The sequence below is a fragment of the Trachypithecus francoisi genome, unplaced genomic scaffold, assembly GCF_009764315.1.
Source record: "Trachypithecus francoisi isolate TF-2019V2 unplaced genomic scaffold, Tfra_2.0 Lachesis_group3, whole genome shotgun sequence".
NCBI lineage: Eukaryota > Metazoa > Chordata > Mammalia > Primates > Cercopithecidae > Trachypithecus > Trachypithecus francoisi.
In genome coordinates this window covers 30,083,856-30,106,477 of record NW_022681468.1, presented here as the reverse complement: position 1 = coordinate 30,106,477, position 22,622 = coordinate 30,083,856, and the positions used below count along the sequence as shown (strand labels likewise).

At 43.4% G+C, this 22,622-nt stretch overlaps 1 protein-coding gene across 3 annotated transcripts in view; it reads left to right on the top strand.

Moving 5' to 3' along the window:
* The window catches only part of CIPC (CLOCK interacting pacemaker), a 34,619-nt gene extending 19,936 nt beyond the window's left edge, over positions 1-14,683 (top strand). For 2 of the 3 annotated variants that reach the window (XM_033187315.1, XM_033187314.1), the window contains 3 exons: positions 2,985-3,172; positions 7,134-7,303; positions 10,783-14,675. In XM_033187315.1, the coding sequence (XP_033043206.1) occupies positions 3,037-3,172; positions 7,134-7,303; positions 10,783-11,676 (1,200 nt within the window). In that variant the 5' untranslated portion in view covers positions 2,985-3,036 and the 3' untranslated portion in view covers positions 11,677-14,675. Of the gene's footprint in view, positions 1-2,984; positions 3,173-7,133; positions 7,304-10,782 lie in introns of all 3 variants that reach the window. The other variant, XM_033187313.1, reaches the window with a different exon arrangement.
* Positions 14,684-22,622: the final 7,939 nt, after the last annotated feature.

Genomic DNA, 22,622 nt, shown 5'->3' with positions numbered 1-22,622 from the left:
TAAAGTACCTGTAAAATAATCCATGTTTAGTAAGATAATGTGAAACTTCAAGAACCTAAGTAAGGTTCTTAATTAGTTGCAACTAACATGAGCTACCCTCCTAATCTAAATCAACAGCCTAGTCCGACATGAATTAGTTTGAATGCCCATCCACAAGCCTCATCTATTTTGCAGAAGGCTTCTATTCACTTTTGGACAGTATTATTTTAGGAAAATTATACTGTGCACATTTGTTAAATTTCATACAAAAGGATCCTGATTTAATTAGAGATGTAGTTTTACACTTCAGTCTACTTTTTAAGCTGGGCTGTCCATGCTGTCAAATTTCATAGCTGTCAGATAGACCCTGCTTTTGCATAGTTCTCTGAAAGATGTGACAGTGCCATTGTTTATCTTTTATGCACATAGGATTAAACGTGTGACCTGTGGGAGTACTTGATTTGATGTCAGTTGAATGAGGAAGCCAGTCCCCTTAAATGAGTTAGATATGGGGCAGAATGATTTTTACTTGGAATCGTGTTTAAAATTCACTCTCATTCAGTCCAATTTGTGTTCCCTTTAGTCTGCTCCTACAGTACGCAAAAGTATGAGCAAGAGGGTTGCTTATAAGCATCCTTGTCTTCTATTTAATTTTATTTTGAACTGCTTCTAGGGTAGTTAATGTTCTTCACTAGATCTTATATTAGCAGGAATGTCCAGACTTGGCACTCCAGGGTATTCTAGATACAGTGCTATTTGGCAGGGGGCTTGTGTTTTTCTTCACTCAGAGGACAACAGGATAGAGTCAGGAGTGCATCGTGAATTAAAACATCACAAGACTTTGCTTGCATCTTCCTAGTTTCATTATTGTCATGTTCCCTGTTGGCCTATTCTCCTTATCCCAGCAGTATTCTTACCATGTTGGCCTTACAGTTGCCATTCCTTGATGACTAAATGGCCATGTTGAAATACCTGTAATGTTCTTATCCTCAGCCAGCAATTTGAAGGACTGATTGGTCTTATTCTTGGCACTGTTGGTCTAGGTCTGGGTCTGCTGTGCTGCATATCACTGGAGTAAATATAGGCCTCTCTCCTGGGCTTCAGTCTTACATGTGACTCCCTTCCCAGGATCTCCATTTAGATGACCCACAGTAACTTCAGTCTCTACATGACCAAATCTACATGACCATGCCACCCTGCCCCACCCGCCCAACTCCCTTCTGTGCACTTCTTGGGCTCCCTAGCTGAGAAAGTGGTACCACCATCTTCCCCCCACCCAGTACAATAACCAGGTCCCATCAGGTGGGCCTCCATGTTTTTCTTCTCCCCATCTCCACCACCTTAATTAACCTGGACTATGACGCTAGCAACTAAATGATCTCAATGCGGCTCTTGCCTTTTTCCACTTTAGCCTCAGTTCAGCATCCAGAATGCTTTTAAAATGCAAAGCTGGTGCACACTTGTAATCCCAGCACTTTGGAATGCCAAGCCAAGGCACAGAGCCGAGCCCATGGTGGAAGGATTGCTTGAGGCCAGGAGTTCAAGACCAGCCCAAGCAACAAAGTGAGATCCTGTCTCTACAAAAAATAAAAAATTAGCCAGGTGTGGTGCTACGTGCCTGTAGTCCCAGCTACTCCATAGACTGAGGTGGGAGGATCGCTTCCATCTGGGCAGTCTAGGCTGCAGCAAGCCATGATCATGCCACTGCACTGCAGCCTGGGCGACAGAGTGAGACACTGTCTCAAAAAATAAGATAAATAAAATGCACATCTGATCATGTCATACTTCTGGTTAAAATTCTTCCATGACTTCCCATTGCTTTTAAGTTAATATCTAAAATCCTTCCAACATGGATTCCAAGGTGTTGCCTGTCTATTCCCTGACTACCAGTCTGTCATCATTGCGTGGCATTGTACCCTTCTACACTGTGCTCTAGCCTTTCAGTTACTTGTTTGTGCCAAGCCCCTTGTTCCCTTAAGGCCTTCACACTGCCTGGAATATGCCTTTCACTTAACTGCTACTAATTCCTAATCCTCCAGATCCCAGCTACAGAGCACTTCCTGAGTCCCCCAGACTCTTAGCCCCTCCCATTTATAGCTCTTATCAAAATGGTCGCTAGTTGAGTGATTACTTGATTAATGACTGTCTCTCTCTAGATCATAAGCTACAAGAAGGAAGTGACAGATGTCTATTCTGTTTATTCTATAAACCTAGTCCTTGCACAATGCCTAATTTACAGTGGCAATATTTATCAGTATTTTTAAATGATTGACTGTGACTTATCTGAGCCTCAGTTTCCTCCCCTGTAAAATGAGATAGCAACTGAAGATGACATTGTGAGGCTCAAGTAAGATAACACTAATAGTAACACATATTATAAGCTTTTTATTATATATGATATTTTTTGCCCATAAAAGTGTTTTTTAAGCCTAAAAGTAGCATGTGTGTATAGGGAGTTGTTTTTGCTCTTTGTTCAGTACCTCAGCCAAAGGATTTAGAGGTTAATTTGAGAAATGCTACACTGTGGGAGGTGGCAATAGGTCATGAGCCTGCAAATGTACACGAGGAAAGCAAGCCTTGTAGTGTCTCTCTTCTCCTCTCCCCTTTCCCCTCTCCCCCTCCTTCTGCCCTGTCTCTTCTACCGTCTTCCTTTTCCCTTGTCTTCACTTCCCTGTCCCCTCTCCCCTCTGGTGAGTTCATTTTGTTACCCATTGCAAAAAGCCTAATCAAATGTGCCTTTGTTAGCCGTTTACAAAGCTATGTTGAATGTGGTTTGTGTGCCTTGAATTTGTAATGGAATTAGAGGGCAGCCAGAGGACTGTGAATCTCCTTATGGGTGGAAACCTTCTGTTTAGTAAACTTGAAACTTTTGCCACTTGAGACCTCTGAGGAAAATAAAGCTAAAGTGGGTGAGGCCAATGTTCTTTGCCCATACTTTATTCACTATCTGGATCATCTGTTTCAGCTCTCCAGGCAGTGACTTCTTATATAATTGTTTTTCATAGGGCAGTCCAGATGAAAAGAGTACCAATGAATCTGCCTCCAGCTGAATAAACCATGGAGAGGAAAAACCCATCCAGAGAGAGCCCCAGAAGACTCTCCGCCAAAGTAGGCAAAGGCACAGAGATGAAGAAAGTGGCTCGTCAGCTCGGGATGGCTGCTGCTGAGTCAGACAAGGACTCTGGCTTTTCAGGTTAAAAATATCTTATCCTTCCTCTGTTTTGTGAGTGAATGCTTTGCCCAAAAAATTTCCTCCCCAAAACTCATTTATGTGATAAAGATGGGATGCTTTCACGCACAGGATACTTACCTGATGCTTTAAAATGGTAATTCTGATGCCATATGTCAGGGTACCCATCAAAGTCACCGTAGGGTTAGTTCTGAAAGAATTATTTGACATCTTTTTTCAACTTAGACTCTGAATCTTACACTTCCAACTATTGCAACTGATCACTGGAAAAATATTTAAATACTCATAATTCTGTTGTTTTACTTCCTTTTTCACAGGAATTATTATATTGTAGGGGAAAAAATGCTACTGCATGTAGTTGCCATGTAACAAATTTGAAGACTGCCAGTTAAATAAAAGTCATATTGTATGTAATTTGTAAGGTACCTTTTTCATTGAGAAAGTAGTTTTGCTGTGTTTAGAAATGTACCCCTCCAACAACCCCTCCCCCCCACTCTCTATGCATTTTGTATTTGGACTGTGAGCCTCCTGGCCCAGCTCTAAACTTGAGTATCTATTAGAGATAAGAAAATAGAACAGTTTTCCTTACAAGTTTTTCTTAAACCTTACCCAAAAGGGCCAGCTGAATACACATTGAATCTTTTAATTTTGTGCTGGGGCTCTTTTTTAATTTCCCGGTCTGAGGGTAGTGGCTTGGATATGGTGCTAGTGTGATTTTTGGTGCAGGGGATGCAGAGGGTGATGCTGAGGGATTCTAGCCAAGTCAACATCCTGAGAGTAGAACCCTCTCAAGGAGAAAATTTATATTATCCAGTCTCAGAAAGACAAATCAATCAATTTTGATTTATTAACTTATAGTGAAAAATGCAGCTGTTAGGAAAACTAGAACTCTCTTGTCTTTAGATTGGCATATTTTCTCCCTGTAGGCATGCTGCTTGAAAAGGCAAATTATAAATAGACTGTTGCTCAAAGAGGAACAGAGCGCTGACCAAGGGATTAGATTAAAAGGAATTAGTTGCCCTGCCCAGGGCCAGGACAGTCCAGGGAAGGGCGGGCCAACCTTCCCTTTGGATTTTTCTTCTGTCTCAGCATTGTTTCCCAAGCCTGCCTCATCATAAAGCTCACCTGAGGCATTTGTTAAAAATATTGATCACCAGATCTCCCTCCTGGAGACTCTCAAGGGTCTGGACAGGGCCTGGAATGTGGGTTTTTTAAAAAACAAGTGTTTTTGTTGTATAGTCAGACAGGTTTGGGAAACATTGGAGGCCTAGTGTCTCTTTTTTTTCTTTTAATATCATGTTTGCTTTTTGTCTGTTTTTCATTTCATGAATACATGCTCATTATAGAAGCTTGGACATGTAGGAAACCACGAAGAAGAAAATAAACATTATCAATAATCTTACCATCTATTATTTCCAGTACTGTTGACATTTTGACACTTCTAACAACTTCAACTTTGTCAGGCCAGTTGTTTTAAGAATATTGTACTACTCAGACATAAAGTGGTATTAAAATAATCAAACTCATTATGCCCCAGAAAGTAGCCCCAGTGAATGCCACTGGAATGCATCTAGCCACTCTTAGGCCACGTGCCAGTGATTTCCTCACTGAGTTATTCCAGTTACCTTGGAGTAGGATGAAATTTGTAAAATCAAGACAATTTTCCCCATTTTAATTACTGCATTTGTATTTCAAAAAATTTCAAATCTATACAAAAGCAAATGAATGCCCCATATATCTATCTTTTTGTCATATATGCTTTCTCTCTCTCTCTCTGCACACACACGGACACACACACGCACACACTGAATTATTTGAAAGTAAATTGCAAACACTTGACATTTTACCTCTATATAGCTTCAGTACAAATTTCTTAAAAACAAGGACATTCTTCTATATAGTTATAATATCATTATCATACCTAAGAAATTTAACACTGATACTTATCATTAGCTACACTGCATATTCAGATTTTCCCCTATTGCCCCAATAATTTCCTTTACAGCTGTTTGTCTTTTTGTCTATTTTGGATCCAGAATCCAACTGAAGATTGAGCATTGCATTTAGTTGTCCTGTCCTTTAGTCTGGTTTAGTCTATAACTATAACCACCCCCCTATCTTTTCTTTGCTTTTTATTCTTTCTTTTATGACATTGACATCTTTGAATGAGTCAGGCCTGTTGCTTTGTAGAATGTCTCACACCCTGGATTTTCTGGTAGTGTCCCCATTATTAGGGTCAGGATTAGCATCTTGACCAGAATACTATGTTATTAATGTTGTATCCTTCCCATTGCAACACATGTGGAGACTCGTAAGTTAGTCTTACTCTTGGTGATGCTCTGGTTGGTTGATCACTTGGCTAAGATAGTGTGTACCAGATTTCTTTACTGTTAAAGTACCCTTTTCTCTTTGTAATTAATAAGTAATTTATTTTTTATAAGATCATACAATACTTTATAATTGTGTGACTATCCTATTCCCCAACAAACTCTTTACCAGAGTTAGCATCCATTGATGGTCTTTGCCTGAATCAGTACATTGGTGGTTTAAAAGTGGTGATTTTGGCCGGGCGAGATGCCTCACACCTATAATCTCAGCACTTTGGGAGGCTGTGGCGGGCGGATTACCTGAGGTCAGGAGTTCGAGACCAGCCTGACCAACATGGAGAAACCCTGTCTCTACTAAAAATACAAAATTAGCCGGGCGTGGTGGCACATGACCGTAATCCCAGCTGCTCGGGAGGCTGAGGCAGGAGAATCGCTTGAACCTGGGAGGCGGAGGTTGTGGTGAGCTGAGATCGTGCCATTGCACTCCAGCCTGGGCAACAAGAGTGAAACTCGGTCTCAAAGAAAAAAGTGGTGATCTTCTAATTTTACCATTCTTCGTACATTATTGACTGACATTCTTCTGTAAAAAGTGCTTTCCTTCCTCCCTCTTCTTTGAGTATCACTAATGTAGTCATGGAATTCTTTTGTAATTCAGTTTGTTAATCCGTTAAAATCATGATTTCTGATACTCAAATTGTCTCAAATTTGACCAGTGGGAGTCCCTTCAAGACAGCTCTTGTGTCTCTTTGACATGTCTCTGTTAGTGTTTGAGTACTTCTTTGCTTTCTGGGACAACAAGCTGTCCAGGCTCATCTCGTATCTTCCCTGTCAAAGTCTTGGAATCAGCTGTTTCTCCAAGGAGCCCTCATTTCCTTTATGTGCAGAATGGCATTTAGAAACCAAGATCTGGGCACTCAATATGTACATTGCTTCTGGGCTCATTCGTTTTCGGTCTAATGGTTCTTAACTAGAGGTGTACATTTGGATTACTTGTGTTTTGTGAAAATACGCTACTATGGAACCAGGTATTTCACTTCAGTAGATCAAGGGAAGGATCCCAACATTTATAACTTTTTAAAAGTGTCACTGGAGATTCTAAATAATATTTCCATTGATGCATATCCTTCTAGTCATACAGTCTTCCTTAAGCTGGATAAAATGCAGTTGTTTTGAGGTTTACAGATTGGTTTTGTTTTTTTAATTGTAATTACCTCTTGGGGTACCCAGAGCCTCTGAAGGTCCTAATCCTACCTTGGGCCATACCCATCTCCTTTCTCAACAACAGATTCTCAAAAGTAATAAACTAACGTTGAAGCCTCGAACTCATTTCTCCTGTAGACTGGTGGTGATTACTTTCATGTGAGCCCTAATTGAGGCAGGTTTTTGTCTATAAGAGAGTTAGAAAGGAAGTCAACTTGTCCTAGGGCAATAATTCTTAATCTTTGGTGGAGGAGGGATTAATTATGGATCCCATTGAAAAGCCAATGAAAGCTAAAAGCCTCCTTCTTAATAAAATTCACAAAAACACATCACAAGTGTTGCATTCAATTTCAAGAGGTACATAGCTCCTTAGGAGCCTAGTTAAGAACCCCTAGTCTAGAGCCTAAGTGAATTGACCATTCTTCTGCCCGCACCAGATGGGAGCTCGGAATGTCTGAGCTCCGCAGAGCAGATGGAGTCCGAGGACATGCTGAGCGCCTTAGGCTGGAGCAGAGAAGAGAGGCCGAGGCAGAACTCCAAAACTGCAAAGAATGCCTTCCCTACCCTGTCTCCCATGGTCGTCATGAAGAATGTGCTGGTCAAACAGGTGAGGAGGACTAATATCACCTAAAGCCTTTGCAAATAAAAATTTCTGAGCTTCCTGTGAATAAAGGAAGAGATTTATATTCTCTGCCAAGGAGAGAGATTTTAGAAACAGACCAGTAGAACCACACCAATGTGTACTTTCTCTCCTGGGGAGCAGATGTTATCTTTCAAGTGTGACACTGTTTTAAAAAGGAATACAAGAATCATAATGTGTGTTCTCATTTTTGAGACAGCTAGGTTGTTTTATTTCTGTATTCATAGTTTGTCCAAAGGGACCCTGAAATGTATATAGAGGAACCAAGCAGAAATGGCATAACTTCAGTGGTGCATTCTAACATGTGGCAGAGTTTAGGGTAGAAACAAAAGAAGCTCTTTTTAATATGAATTGCCCTGGGAATTTAAGAATGTAGAATGCATTTATCTCAGAAGTAGAGGCAATTTCCCTGTTTCTTATGCCATATACTGAGCATTTTCTTAGTAGTTAGCCAGAGCCCATCATTAGTGACGAAGCTGCTCCTGGTTCAAGTATGGGAATACCAGCAGAATCCACACAGCATCGTTGTGGAGTGGAAACACATCCTGTTTGGGGCTTCATTACATAACTGTGTATATTATATGATTATTGTTTAGATATGAAAGAAAAGATTTAGATGAAAATCTAAGTTAAGCTGTAGTGTTTGAAACTGAGAACTTGATCATATAAACGTGGTTAAGTTAGAATAGAGAAGTCTGAGAATAGAAAAGATTGATTTCAGCCAAAGAAATTTAGTCTTACTGTACTTTCCTCTGAAAATATATCAGTTCTGATATGGGTTCATTGATGAGGCTACTTGAAGATAGTGAAATTTGAAATCTGGCTTGAGTAGTTGACTTTTCCCTCCTTAGGGTAAAAGGTTAGAACATGGCTTTAACCCGACAGGAAACCTTAATGTCTTAGCTATTACCTAGTTATGTATGAGGAACACAAACTGATTTTCAACAAGGCAGCCTGGTGAGTTCTGAAAAGGAATTTGAAGATTTTTGCTTGGTAAATCATATCTCAGCTGGAAGCATGGCTCTCCTTATTGAAAGGAAAAGAAATAATAGAGACAGGAAATGAAGCCCACGTGAGATTGCCCCGGCCCCACCAGTGCTGCCAGTGCTTCTCCTGGGCTTCCTTTCTCCCAGTTCTTTTTCTCCCTGCCTTCCTCTCTGGCTTCCTTGTCCTTTTCTTGTGTGTCTGTGTTTATATCCCTTCTTTGTTGTAGGCTAGGCTGGCAGCTCCAGAAGGCTGAGAACAGCCCACACACACCGTTACGGAGTGAGTAGGCTTTTCCAGCAGAGCCACATTCTTCAGGACAAAGACCCGCCAGGAAGGCTGCTGGGTCTGATTAGGAGCTAAGAGGCTGACCTAAGGGAGTAGTCTAGGAGTTTTATTTCGTTTTTAAAAAACATTCTAGAATCCAGCATATTCTAAAATTAAAATAATGATACACATTTAAAACCCTCTGCATGTTGTGTAATGTCTTGATTATGGCTGCTTGGTTTTAGATATTTTTCTTTTGAGAGTCTGATTCCATCTCTGTCACTAGACAGTGTGATCTTGTACATAATTAACCATGATGGATATCAGTTTCTTCATCTTTAATATGAAGGGTTTATGTGAAATGATTCTGAGACCCTGTCCAAGTCTAAAATTTTGTTCCGTATTCCCTCAGGTGATTTCAACATGAATAATACAATTTGTAAAATCTAATAATTAGAACAAGTCAGCTAAGTATCTGTTAGGATAGTGGGCATAACAGTAGCATTAGTAAGTACAGTCCAGTAAAATCATGGGAAAGCAATGCATTAGATATTTTCCAGTAAATCATGGGAAAGCAATGCATTAGATATTTTCCAGATCCATTTGCCTAGTAGGTCATCCCTAGAGAGGGCATGAAGTTTTGCTTCTGACTGAGCTGGAACAGGCTGATCTCTACTTCAAAAGACCTCTTGATTTTGGATCTCCTATGACAAGGAAATGTGGTTTCTGGCCCTAGCATTGCTTGCCTTAATATATCCTGGAGTATATTTGAACATCAAGAGGACTCCAGATCGTTCCAGCCTTTGCAGGGGAAATGAATTATAGTTGGCCTAAAGTTCCTAACCTTGCATCCAAGAAACTGAAATGTGTGCAAAATGGTGTGCGCATATACATGTATGGGAAGACAGTTCTTAATGTTCTTCAGATAAATCAGATGACCCCACCTGACACCACTGAGGATGTGAACCTCTATCAGACTTGCCCTCTGCCTGGCTTTATCTACACTCAGATTTTTGGGACCAGGTTGGAACTGGATTGGCTTTCAAACATTGGAGACAAGTAGCCATGTCCTTCTTTATTAGATTTCGTCTGAATCAATACTTTAATTAAAAAGTAATGCATAATTGAGGAGTAATAAAACAAAGGCAGTATAGCAGAATGGCTCAGATGAGTTTTAGAGTCAGACAGAGGATGGAATCCTAACTGCATCACTTAGTAACTTGGTGACTTAAAACAAGTTATTTCAACTTTCTAAGCCTCAGTTTCCTGTTTATGAAGGGAAATGGTAACTACCTCATGAGGTTGTCATATAGATTAAGTAACTCATGTAAAACATTACACACAGTGGTAGCCTATAGTCAGCACCAATACATGGTAGCTGTTATTATTTTGAATGGTTTTATGATCGTTGGATGTCACTGCCTTAAAAACAGGGACCCATAGACTCCTGACAATATGGGTGTTTGTTTGTTTTTTTTCTGTTGTTGTTGTTGTTGTTTTTGAAACCAAGTCTTGCTCTGTCGCCCAGGCTGGAGTGCAGTGGCGCAATCTCGGCTCACTGCAATCTTCACCTCCCGGGTTCAAGCGATTCTCCTGCCTCAGCCTCCCAAGTAGCTGGGGCTACAGGCATGCACCACCACGCCCAGCTAATTTTTTGTATTTTTAGTAGAGATGGGGCTTCACACATTGGCCAGGCTGGTCTCGAATTCCTGACCTTAGGTGATCCACCTCCCTCAGCCTCCCAAAATACTGGGATGACAGGCATGAGCCACCACACCTGGCCCAATATGTTACTTTTTAATCAAAAGTTATTTTCAGGTAAAAGAGGTTCCAGATGTAACTAAATGAAGATATACTTTGGTGTAAAGTCACATTTTAACTTACACCAGGAAATTCATATTTTTATTGTTTCAGTTATGACCTTAGCTATGTCATTGCTTTACCTACCCATTTATTTTTCTGAGTGATAGCACTTGAATAAAAATAGGTATTTCCTCCAATTTTCCCTTAGAAAAAGTTAAAAAAGTATTTGTGATATCAGACACAAATAGATGTTCAAACCAGTGGTGAGGGAAGCGCTGTCCTTGAAATTGTTCTAAACATTTGAGTATCTGCTTGCCCCTTCGACAGAAGCTTCACTCCTCTATCCTTTCGGCAGTAATGAGTAGTGTGCTGCTCTCCTCCTTTGTCTTCAGGGCAGCAGCTCATCCCAGCTCCAGTCATGGACTGTCCAGCCCTCCTTTGAAGTGATCTCAGCACAGCCACAGCTCTTATTCCTTCATCCACCTGTACCATCTCCTGTCAGTCCATGCCACACTGGCGAGAAAAAGTCTGACTCCAGGAACTACTTGCCCATTCTGAATTCTTATACCAAAATAGCCCCACATCCAGGCAAAAGGGGCCTTTCCCTTGGCCCAGAAGAAAAAGGAGCAAGTGGAGTGCAGAAGAAAATCTGTACTGAGAGACTTGGGCCTAGCTTGTCTTCCAGTGAGCCAACCAAGGTTGGTGCTGTTCCGTCCAGTCCCTCGACGCCAGCACCACCCAGCGCCAAACTTGCCGAGGACTCAGCTCTGCAGGGTGTGCCCTCTCTGGTGGCAGGTGGAAGTCCACAGACTCTTCAGCCGGTATCCAGCAGTCACGTGGCTAAAGCTCCCAGTCTGACCTTCGCTTCCCCCGCCAGTCCTGTCTGCGCATCAGACAGCACTCTCCATGGGTTAGAGAGCAACTCTCCCCTTTCACCACTGTCTGCTAATTATAGCTCACCTTTATGGGCTGCAGAGCACCTCTGCCGCAGCCCAGATATCTTTTCAGAGCAGCGGCAGAGCAAACATAGGCGCTTTCAGAATACCCTAGTAGTCCTACACAAATCTGGTTTGCTAGAGATCACTTTGAAAACCAAGGAGTTAATTCGTCAGAACCAGGCAACTCAGGTAGAACTAGACCAGCTAAAGGAGCAAACCCAGCTGTTTATAGAAGCCACCAAGAGCAGGGCCCCCCAGGCTTGGGCCAAGCTGCAGGCATCTTTAACACCTGGGTCCAGTAATACAGGCAGTGACCTAGAAGCATTCTCTGATCACCCAGACATATAGTACAGAGGCATATTTTCCTGTTACTTGAGTGGTTCTTTTTGCTCATTTACTGTTACCTACTCCTGTTTCCCAAAGCTTATGTAAGAGCTTTTCCTTCTAAACTTAACCTGTGTCGTGGTTCACTTAGGAAGCCACGTGCCAATACCTGGCTGCTGTCTTAACTTGTGGTCTGGGCACAGGATACATATGTCCCCGTTCCACTGAGGACCTCAGTTTGGGAGTGCCCTTGAGCCCCTTTTCCTTAGCCTGCAGGTGCTTCAGTGGATCACGGGGCAAAGCAGGAGATGATTGTGTAGGGCTCTTCCTGCTGTCACCTCCCATCATCCCACTCTCTCACCAAGATCAAGGGTGCAGTAACACGAATGAGCATACAGAGCAACGCCTGTTGAGCCAGGGAGTAGGTGACATAAAGAAACCTTCATGGATCTTCCCTTGCCTGTCTTAGTCACAGAGAGAAATAAGAGGAGGTTGCTTGCATTCCACAAGGCATCGTGCTAGTTGGGCAAGACCTAAAATGCCCTGGGCACAGGTTGCACCTGGTTGCGAGCACTTAATCACTCAATGCTTTGTTTTCTTAAACTTGAAAGTCAAGGGAAAGGGTAGTACCATCTGACTCCTAGACTTTCATTGCAAGTCAGATTTTTCTTAAACTAGCAGGCAAAAAAATACTTCCAAATTTTAAGGTGTGGAATGGATGCAGTACCATCTGGAATTATAGTCGATGCATTGCTTTATTGACTTAGAAGCTGAAGAAAATAGACATGGCTGGCATATCTCATGGTCAGGAGCTGGACGATTCTGGTAACTTAGGCTTTTTTTCTCTCTTCTTTTGAAACAGTATATCCTGTTTTATATCTAAAAATCTTAAGGATAGTTTCAGTGGTTCCTGGGGATGTAGTATAAGTTAACTCTGTTGCCATCTTGTTTTTTTTTTCTTTTATTTTGATAAAAGAAGTGATTATTATGCTTGATAAACTTTGAATTAAATACAGTTGTTTCAAAGGTATGATAAGTCTACAAAAAATTGGAAAGCATCTTACCCATTTTCTTTTCACATCCCAAATTTTCATTTGTTCCATGTCATAGTGATGGGAAGCAGTTATAGAGCGTTGTCTTCTGTGTTTCCTTCATGTGTTAGATATTGGCAACAAAGCCAAAGGTATAATGTTGGTTATATGAAGTTCATCTAGAAATGGAGACCATGACCAGAGTTTCCAGAGTTTCCAGATGATACATGTTCTTTTCAGTTTCATTAAATAGGCAACTATGTTTCTAAGTAGTAAAGTTTCAAAATATTCTCTCATTTTAAAATTTCATCCTCTTGAAAATCTTTGTTCTTTACAAAATTATCTTAATAAGTTCTATATGATCAGCTTCATCTTTCTTTTTTTTTTTTTTTTTTTGAGATGGAGTTTCACTCTTGTTGCCCAGTCTGGAGTACAATGGTGGGATCTCAGCTCACTGCAGCGTCCGCCTCCCGGGTTCAAGTGATTGTCCTGCCACAGCCTCCCAAGTAGCTGGGATTACAGGTGTCTGCCACCACGCCCAGCTAGTTTTTGTATTTTTAGTAGAAACAGGGTTTCACAATGTTGGCCAGGCTGGTCTCGAACTCCTGACTTCAGTTGATCTGCCTGCCTCAGCTGCCCAAAGTGCTGGGGTTACAGGCCTGAGCCACCACGCCCAGCCCAGCTTCACCCTTTCTGCAAAGAAAAGTTTTACCAAGACCAGAAGTTAAAGATGACATTTCCTAGGTAGTTGTAACTCTAACATAGTTTAAAAAGTATGTGGCTTCAGATTGCCTATACTTTGTTCACAAACGTGTGATTTAGATATGACTGATTTAGAAGTGAACAACTTGGTAACATCCCTAGACTCCCCTCATCAACGCAGAATTATTACCTGCTCTTTACTTTCTGAAAGAATTTCAGAAATCAGAGCAAATGTGTCTTTAGGCAGATTCAGCTCCTTTTAATATTTTTTTCTTGGCCCACTCTCTTTGCCTCCCCTGAATCTGTGTGGTACTATAGCAGCTCTACTCAGTGCACCATGCTAGGAAGCTTCCTTTTTGGCAGAGTACGTTTGGCAGCAAAGCTATACAGACAGGTGCATTCAGAACAGCCTGGGCACCAGTCATGAGTCTTACTGAGTGTCAAAAATCTGAAAACACTTGCTGAGAACCAAATTTATTCCATTGGAAAAACCCTCTGTGGAGCTATAAGCCTCTTGGACTCTTCTTCCTAGATTAAGGCTTGCATTTCCCTCCCTGTTTCAGTAAAAGATGATGAAAGCCGTTATCAGTCCTCACTGCTGAGTGGCAGGGAGAAGCAGCAGCACCCCCAGCTCTTCTCTAATCTTGTAACTTAGTGCTAGAAGTCTCTCCAGGCTATTACCATGGGTGTTTGTTCCCTATTGGAGCTGTAAGCAGATGAACCCAAGTAGAGAAGATAGATCTTGGAAGGAGAGATCCACTGAGGCCAGCAGACAGTTGGGGCCAGAAGCCAGATCAGCAAATGGAGGAACCTTGGAGGTGACCAGAAAGATCTCCATCGGTTGCCCAAGGCTGTAAGTAGTGATGGTTTTAGCGATGCATAACATAATTGGCTATGAAGTACTGTGGCAGAGCTGCTGTTTTCTGTAGGTGAGAAGCCATTTTTAGCTCAGAGCAACCCTTAAGAGAACTTTTGGCAGATTTTGTTGGCATTATTGAAATATATCTAGAAAAGTTACTTATTGCAATGGTTATGGGAAAGGGATTTAATCACATTTGTAATTTATTACACTCATTGGTTTTTATTGATTATAGTATTGTCTGACTTTTTATTTTCTACTATGGTTCCTTTAGCAGAAAAGTAATTTTTGTGCATACATTGAAGTGGTTTTCTAGCTATGAATTCTTTAGGGTAGAAGTTTATTTAGCAAATGTGAATTCTTTTAAGAAAGTATGAAGTTTTGCAGATATTGACTGTGAAATGTCAGAGAAAAATAAAAGTCACTTACTTGAAACCTATTTGGCCTTTTTGCTTTATAACTGCTTAAAAATACTGAATGAAACCTGGAGTAAATATTTGAACTGATTTAAATGTTAAACATAGGTACTCATGTTATTTGGGAATATTGGGATTAGACACTGAACATGTGGAAATTCATTGCTCAGATTTTCACTGGTGTGAACTTGAAATATGAGCAGGCTTATGGCAAATGAGTAGTCCTCTGTTTTCTGGAGCCTTGGAGGTTTTTGCTGGGCAGGTTGGGAGGAGTGAGAGGTGAAGACAGTCCAGTGATTTCTTCCATCTGATTGACACTTTCACAAATAGAACTTTTAAGTGACAAAGCTACTACAATTGTATACCGGGATAAACTAAAGCCACAGTAAATGAAGTTCTTTCTATAGCACAGTGGTCCTTAGCAAGCACACCTCCATGCCTTCCCCCATGCTGCCGCAAGCCTTGCTCCTTGTCAGGGTTCACCTAGAGGATCTCAACAGGGAGACATGTGGAGTCCTCCCTGTTTCTGAGGCCAGTCGGGAGCCCCTTCCTGCGATCTTTAAGATACTGGGGAAATGAAAAGCTGATCCTCACTAAAAGGCCTGGAGGGTTGTCATAGTCTAATTCTTATAGTATTATTTCTGTCCTATACAATTGTCTAAGTGGCTTTTTAACATGTAGCTGTTGGCCGGGTGTGGTGGCTCAAGCCTGTAATCCCAGTACTTTGGGAGGCCGAGACAGGCAGATCACGAGGTCAGGAGATCGAGACCATCCTGGCTAACACGGTGAAACCCCATCTCAACTAAAAAATACAAAAAACTAGCCGGGCAAGGTGGCGGGCGCCTGTAGTCCCAGCTACTTGGGAGGCTGAGGCAGGAGACTAGCGTAAACCCAGGAGGCGGAGCTTGCAGTGAGCTGAGATCCAGCCACTGCACTCCTGCCTGGGCGACAGAGCGAGACTCTGTCTCAAAAAAAAAAAAACGTAGCTGTCAGGCCACTAGTAAGAAACAAAAAATGGGTAAAGATGGCTAGAGAAGGTCCCTTCTGAAATAAAGAGAACTATCCTTCCTTAAGAAGTGGAATCCAGAGAAGGGAGGGAGCACAAAAATTTGAGCCTCAGAGGCTCAAGAGAACCCAGTTATTTGCGTTTGCACCTCCTCACCCCTCGGCGTGATTCCTGTATGTGGAAACGCTTGCCCCTTAGGACAGCCTGTTTGCAAACGTGTTTCATCCATATTTTTTATGGCATCCCTGCAGATTGTAGCCTGGTGCAATGGGGTCTAAAGACCTACATTCACGTGTCATATCTACTACTCATTGACTCAGTGACTTTGGATAAGTCACTTAACCTCTCTCTAGATGTCACTCCTCTCAGCTGAATGATGAAGAATTTGAAGTAGTTACCTTGAAGTTTCATCTCAGTGCTAACCTTTGTAAGATCTATAGTTGTGTTACAGGTGAGCCATAGAATTAATAGATTAATTTTTTTTTTTTTTTTTTTAATGGATTCTTGCTCTTGTCATCCAGGCTGGAGTGCAATGGCACGATTTCGGCTCATTGCAACCTCTGCCTCCTGGGTTCAAGCAAATCTCGTGCATCAGCCTCCCGAGTAGCTGGAATTATAGGTGTCCGTCACCACACCCAGCTAATTTTTGTATTTTTAGTAGAGACAGGGTTTCACCATGTTGGCCAGGCTGGTCTCGAACTCCTGAGAGTTTTGGCCGGGTGATCCACCTGCCTCAGCCTCCCAAAGTGCTGGGATTACAGGCCTGAGCCACCGCACCCGGCCGATTAAATTTTTTAAAACATGGGGTGCTTAGAAAAGAGGTTCTGAGAGCCTCCAGTAAGATGGTTTTATAGTACGGTGTTCTGTCGGATTTTTAACTTCTTTATATGGAACTCTGGGAGAAGCTCTTTGCCAGTCTGCGTTGGTTTTGCCTTTCATGTGATTATCTTGTTGCAGCTAATGTGATTTTACTACCTCCCATGTGAAAAACTGGTCTCAAAGAATTCTTACTGGCCCAAAAGGAGAATGATTTGGGGTTAAATGAGATCCTGTCCTTTTCTGGTCAGCCATCTGCAAACAGCCCTTTCCTTTCATTTGAGATGAAGAAGGTAACTTTTGTATTTGGCAGAGTGTCAGTTAGCTTATTTCCTTTCAGACTTCTCTCCCCACAACCAGGGATGATGTTTTTTCATGTGTTTTAAGGAACCATTTGGGGCTGGGTGCAGTGGCTCATGCCTGTAATCCCAGCACTTTGGGAGGCCGAGGTGGATGGATTGCTTGAGCCTCGGACTTTGAGACCAGCCTGGGCAACATAGCGAAACCCTGTCTCTATAAAAAATACAAAAATTAGCTGGGTGTGGTGGCACACACCTGTAGTCCCAGCTACTCTGGAGGCTGAGGTGGGAGGATTGCTTGAGCCCAGGAGGCAGAGGTTGCAGTGAATCAAAATCATGCCACTGCATTCCAGCCTGGGTGACAAAAACCCTGTCTCATAAAAAAGCCAAACGAAAAACAGAACCACTTGGGTTGATTTAACATTATTTTCACTGTCACTAGTCAGAGATTACATAGACGCAATGATACTTTGTGAGGTCTTTATTCTGGTCCAAGCCTTTTGGGTCCACCTTTCATCTACACCAGAAGAGAGATTAGAGATGAGAAGTCTGCCTGGGTGACACAGCACAATCAGAATCCCTGAGAGAAAGAGGCAGAAGAAAACAACAACTGTGCCCTAGCTCCTGCAGCCTTTATCTCTGCTACCTCAGTTTCCTTTATCAAAAGAGGAGAGGCATAATCCTCGCTATGCACTTGACATCCTGAGATGAAGGTGCGATGCAAAAAAATGATGTCTCGAAAGTGTTTTAAAACTGCTCTACAGAGCGAGGCAGCCTCGCCGCTCACAGACCCAGTGATGGGACTCAAGTGATGGCTTCAGCCCTTTCGGGGTTGTCACTGCTTGGCATAATTAAGACTGTCTTCTACCAAAATCTCATTTACAGTGAATGGGAGGAGAGCAAATATCAACCCAAGATGGTTACTCTTTGGCTTCCTGGAAGGAACTGTTCTGTGGGTCCATGTGTGACCATTTTGATTTTTTCCTCTCAGAATCCTTCCTTTATTCTTTTTTTCTTTTTACTTTTTTTTTTTTTTTTTGAGACGGAGTTTCACTCTTATTGCCCAGACTGGAGTACAGTGGTGCAATCTCAGCTCATGGCAACCTCCGCCTCCCGGGTTCAAGCAATTCTCCTGCCTCAGCCTCCTGGGTAGCTGGGATTACAGACATGCGCCACCATGCCTGGCTAATTTTGTATTTTTAGGAGAGATGGTGTTTCTCCATGTTGGTCAGGCTGATCTTGAACTCCCAACCTCAGGTGATCCGCCCGCCTCGACCTCCCAAAGTGCTGGAATTACAGACGTGAGCCACCGTGCCCGGCCCTTCTTTATTCTTAAAACACATGGCTTTCCTATCTCTTTCTAAAGGATAGTTATGCAAGACAGAATTGCTTGAAAGAACAGTCTGTATGGTTCCTGCCTCAAATTACAGCAGCTGGAGGAGATGAGCTGAGCAAAAAAGCAAGAAGGGCCCATAGAGTACGAAGTTAACCCAGGGAGTGGGCGGAAGCTGTTAGAAAATGAAGGGGAATGAAAACCAAAAGTGGGATCCTGCGGCCAGCCCGCGTGAGGGCCCTGGCAGGTGGAGTGATTATTATCCTTCCAGCAAGGCAGTCAGAGTGGCTGGAGAACATGAGAATAAAAATAGCTGCCTTTACATTTCCTACAGACTCTCTAGATCTCAAGAATTGCAGTGGCCTTGGAAGCATGTTCGTTCATCCTGGTAAATGTCTTTATAACAGAAGAGAGCAAAGGCCTCCATTCTCTGGGGACAGCCCACAAAGCCCCTGCCTGCTGGGTGGGCAGATGGGAGTGCTTGGCATGGGGCCTGCCCTTCATTTGAGGGTTAGAGTAAAAAACCAGAAGCCCTGAAAAATCAAGACCTGCCACCTCTTGTACATGGTAAGCCATAATAATCATGTCTCTACAGAGAGCTGGGTTGAAATTATCTCCACACAACCCTTGCACAAGTGAATATCTCCACACAAGTGAAATTATCTCCACACAACCCTTGCACAAGTGCCCAGTCGGGGGAAGAGAAGAAGCCTGAAGAAGTTACATGCAAATGGAACACCACACCCTCAACGAGTCCTGCATTGTCCTCAAAAAACAGCAGGAAAACTTGGCCCCAGAGGCCTGGTGGTCCTGCTGGTTAACATTTCATTCTGATTCCCCTCTGGGCTCCATCAAGGTTTCCGGGCCTCCCCGCTCATCACTGGGCTGCTCAGGAAATGCAAATGAGCTTCACCTCAGCAAAACACAGAGAAAGGGCAGTGAACCGTCACAACAAACGGCCCCGGATACCCGCAGCCTGCAGCCCGACAACACAGTGACAGGCATGGTTTAGACTGTGTGTTTTCAATAATGGTCCCCTGGGCTCTCGCAGGCCGAGACAGTGAACTTTAAGGTGAAAGCCTTTTATTTTTTTGAAAGGATATCCAAGTTGATGCTTGTCTCAGCAAGGTGTATTTAGAAGTATCATGCTTTCTAGCCTGTGCTGATTTTATTCTTGAAGCATTTTATAAACATCAGTTGTGCTGTGAAGCTCCTAGCTAGCAAATTACCTAGCTAGAAAGCATGATACTGATTTTATTGAAATTGATAGTTTGATACTGATTTTATTCTTCACGCAGTCTATAAACATCGGTTGTGCTGTGAAGCTCCTAGCTAGCAAATTGCTAACATTGCTGATTGTACTAGTCAGGTTGGGCTGCAGTGACAGTGTCACTTCTGCTCAGCCCATGGCCAAGACTGGCTCCTGGCCCTGCCAGTTGCATGGGGATCTTTACATGTGGGACAGCATGCACTGAATGATTTAAAAAAAAAAAAAAAAAAAGTTGCTGGGCGCGGTGGCTCACGCCTGTAATCCTAGCACTTTGGGAGGCCGAGGCGGGTGGATCACCTGAGGTCGGGAGTTTAAGACCAGCCTGACCAACATGGAGAAACCTTGTCTCTACTAAAAATACAGAATTAGCCAGGCATGGTGGCGCATGCCTGTAATCCCAGCTACTCGGGAGGCTGAGGCTGGAGAATCACTTGAACCTGGGAGGCAGAGGTTGCGGTGAGCCGAGATCATGCCATTGCACTCCAGCTTGCGCAAAAAGAGCGAAACTCCATCTCAAAATAAATAAATAAATAAATAAAGTCAACGTGGCAGAGATATTTAATTCAAGGGAAAAAAAGGGTTCTTGGACCCACAGGACCAGAGCTGAGCAGGCACCAGACAACACAAGCCTACAGGTCAGCCCTGGGGTAGGTCCCACTTTGAGGGCCTTTAAAAATCCTCAAAAATATGGTCCTCGTCACTTGGATTTTCACACCTCTCCCCCCAAAATTGTATTCTCAAAACCTGAGGCCGGGTGCAGTGGCTCACACCTGTAATCCCAGGACTTTGGGAGGCCGAGGAGGGTGGATCACGAGGTCAGGAGATCGAGACCACGGTGAAACCCCGTTTCTACTAAAAATACAAAAAATTAGCCGGGTACGGTGGCGGGCGCCTGTAATCCCAGCTACTCAGGAGGCTGAGGCAGGAGAATGGCGTAAACCCAGGAGGCAGAGCTTGCAGTGAGCTGAGATCGCGCCACCGCACTCCAGCCTGGGGGACAGAGCGAGACTCCGTCTCAAAAAAAAAAAAAAAAAAAAAAACCTGATCATTTCTCCTTCTTCTGAAAGTTTTAATGATTCCTGCAGCTTACCTGACCAAAGTATTGTCATTGTTATTTCAGGGAAACACATTTTCAACACGTTTATGTCCCAGCTGCTGACTGAACTGTGGATATAAAATGGTGGCTAAGGCCGGGCGCGGTGGCTCAAGCCTGTAATCCCAGCACTTTGGGAGGCCGAGACGGGCGGATCACGAGGTCAGGAGATCGAGACCACCCTGGCTAACACTGTGAAACCCCGTCTCTACTAAAAAAATACAAAAAAAAAAAAAAAAATGGTGGCTAAAACAGACCTGGTCCCTCCTTCTAGTCTTGCGGGAAGTAGCAATGACAATCAGTCAACTGCCCCTTTGACAGTTTTGGTCTCTGTAGGTCTTAAACATCCAAAGCTGGGTGCGTAAGCCTAGACAAGGTGATATGTCCTACTCATTTCAAAGATAATGCTTTAATAACCTTTGGGGTTAGCACCCTTTGATTAGGGCAAGAGTCCTTAATATGAAACTATTAAGTTGAGAACAGAAGTGTTGAATAAGCACAATAAATTAATTGATAAGTCCACCCCAACACACCTAAGCACAGTAGGAGGGAGTTAGCAGCAGCGGATTATCCTGTTGAGCGACTCACCTTCAGACTTCTGAGCTCACCCACAACAACAGCACCTGCATCTGCTTTCCCCAGCTGCCGCTGGCATAAGCATTCACATGGCCCCTTGCTTGACTTACCCTAGTCCTGGTTCTGGCTGCACCAAATACTTGTTGAGGCCCAGGGTCTATAGAAAGATACATGTGGTCCCTGGCCTTGGAGCCCAGGCATCTGAGCCAGGAGTCATGACCCACAGGAAAAGTAGTGACGCAAGGTTGTGCCTGGTGCCCAAGGAAAATCATAGACCAGAGCTGCAGGAGCTCCCCGAGACCTTGAGAGGAACTCACGATGATTGAGATCTAAGTAGTGTCTGAGATCTCAGCCTTGGCATAGGGTAGAGCTTCAGTAAGATGTTCCTAGTCAGTCATCTGCAAACAGCCATTTCATTTGAGATGAAGAACATAACTTTCAGATATTATTTCAGTTACAGAGAGACAACATAGGAGACATTTATTTTAGAGACTGAGTTATATAGAGACAACATAGGACAGCAGTAATGTGAGCAGAAGGGTTTTGAGGGAGTTCACCTGATACAGATATAGAGAGGAAGGGGAATAGCGTTTTAGCCAAAGGAAAGAGCAGGAGTAGAGACATCTTGGTGAGATGGAAATATCATGGCTTTAGATCTTGATCTGGTCTCTGTGTGATCCTAGCAAGTTACATAACCTCTCTGCGCCTCGTTTCCTCATTTGTTAAGTTACTGTCAACTCTGAAAGATTGTTGTGCCTTAATGTACAGTGTATAGTACAGTGGCCTCACGTGGTGGGTGCTCAGTAAACAATAATAAGATTGCTGCTGCAAGTGAATTGTGCCATTCCAAGAACAAGGACTGGGCCCTCTGAGCTGGCTTCAGTACAAGGCCAGCCTTCCACTTTGTACATACAGGCAGTGGCCAGCAAAACAACCCAGCTCCCTGCCTACCTCTGGCACCCTGCTGCACCCAGAACAGAGCCCCTCCTTTGCACACACCCTGTAGAATACCTGCCAAGCATGCTCTCCAGCCCTCCCCAGCCTGTCCCAGGCCTCACCCTCCTTTAGAGTTACACAGCTGGTGGGTGGGGAGCTATGGAGGAATCAGCCTGCCCTAGCCAGATCCAGCCTCCTAGCTGGCCCAGCCTCCAACCTGGTGACTCAGCCTCCAGGCTCCTGCACAATCTCCTGAAGTTCACACCTGCATCAGGTGAACTTCCTCAAACCTCCTCTGCTCACTTACTGCCTTCCTCAGATACCTCCCTATAGCGGTTCTAGCCTTGACTGCGGTAGTAGAATCCTCTAGGGAGCTTTGAACATGCCCAGGCCACATCCCAGACCTGTCAGACTCTGGGAAAAAGACCTTCCGTCCCCCGTCCCCCACCCCCGTGGATATTCTCTAAAGCTCCTCAGGGGATTGCAAATAGGCAGACAAAGCTGGGAATAATTGCAGTGGCTCCCCTGTGGGGGATTGGACTTGGGGCTGGGGTGAGGAGGCATGGGGACCAGTTCCACACAGCGAAGTAACTGTCATCTGCAGTATCACCAACACCTGGGAGTCTGTGAGAA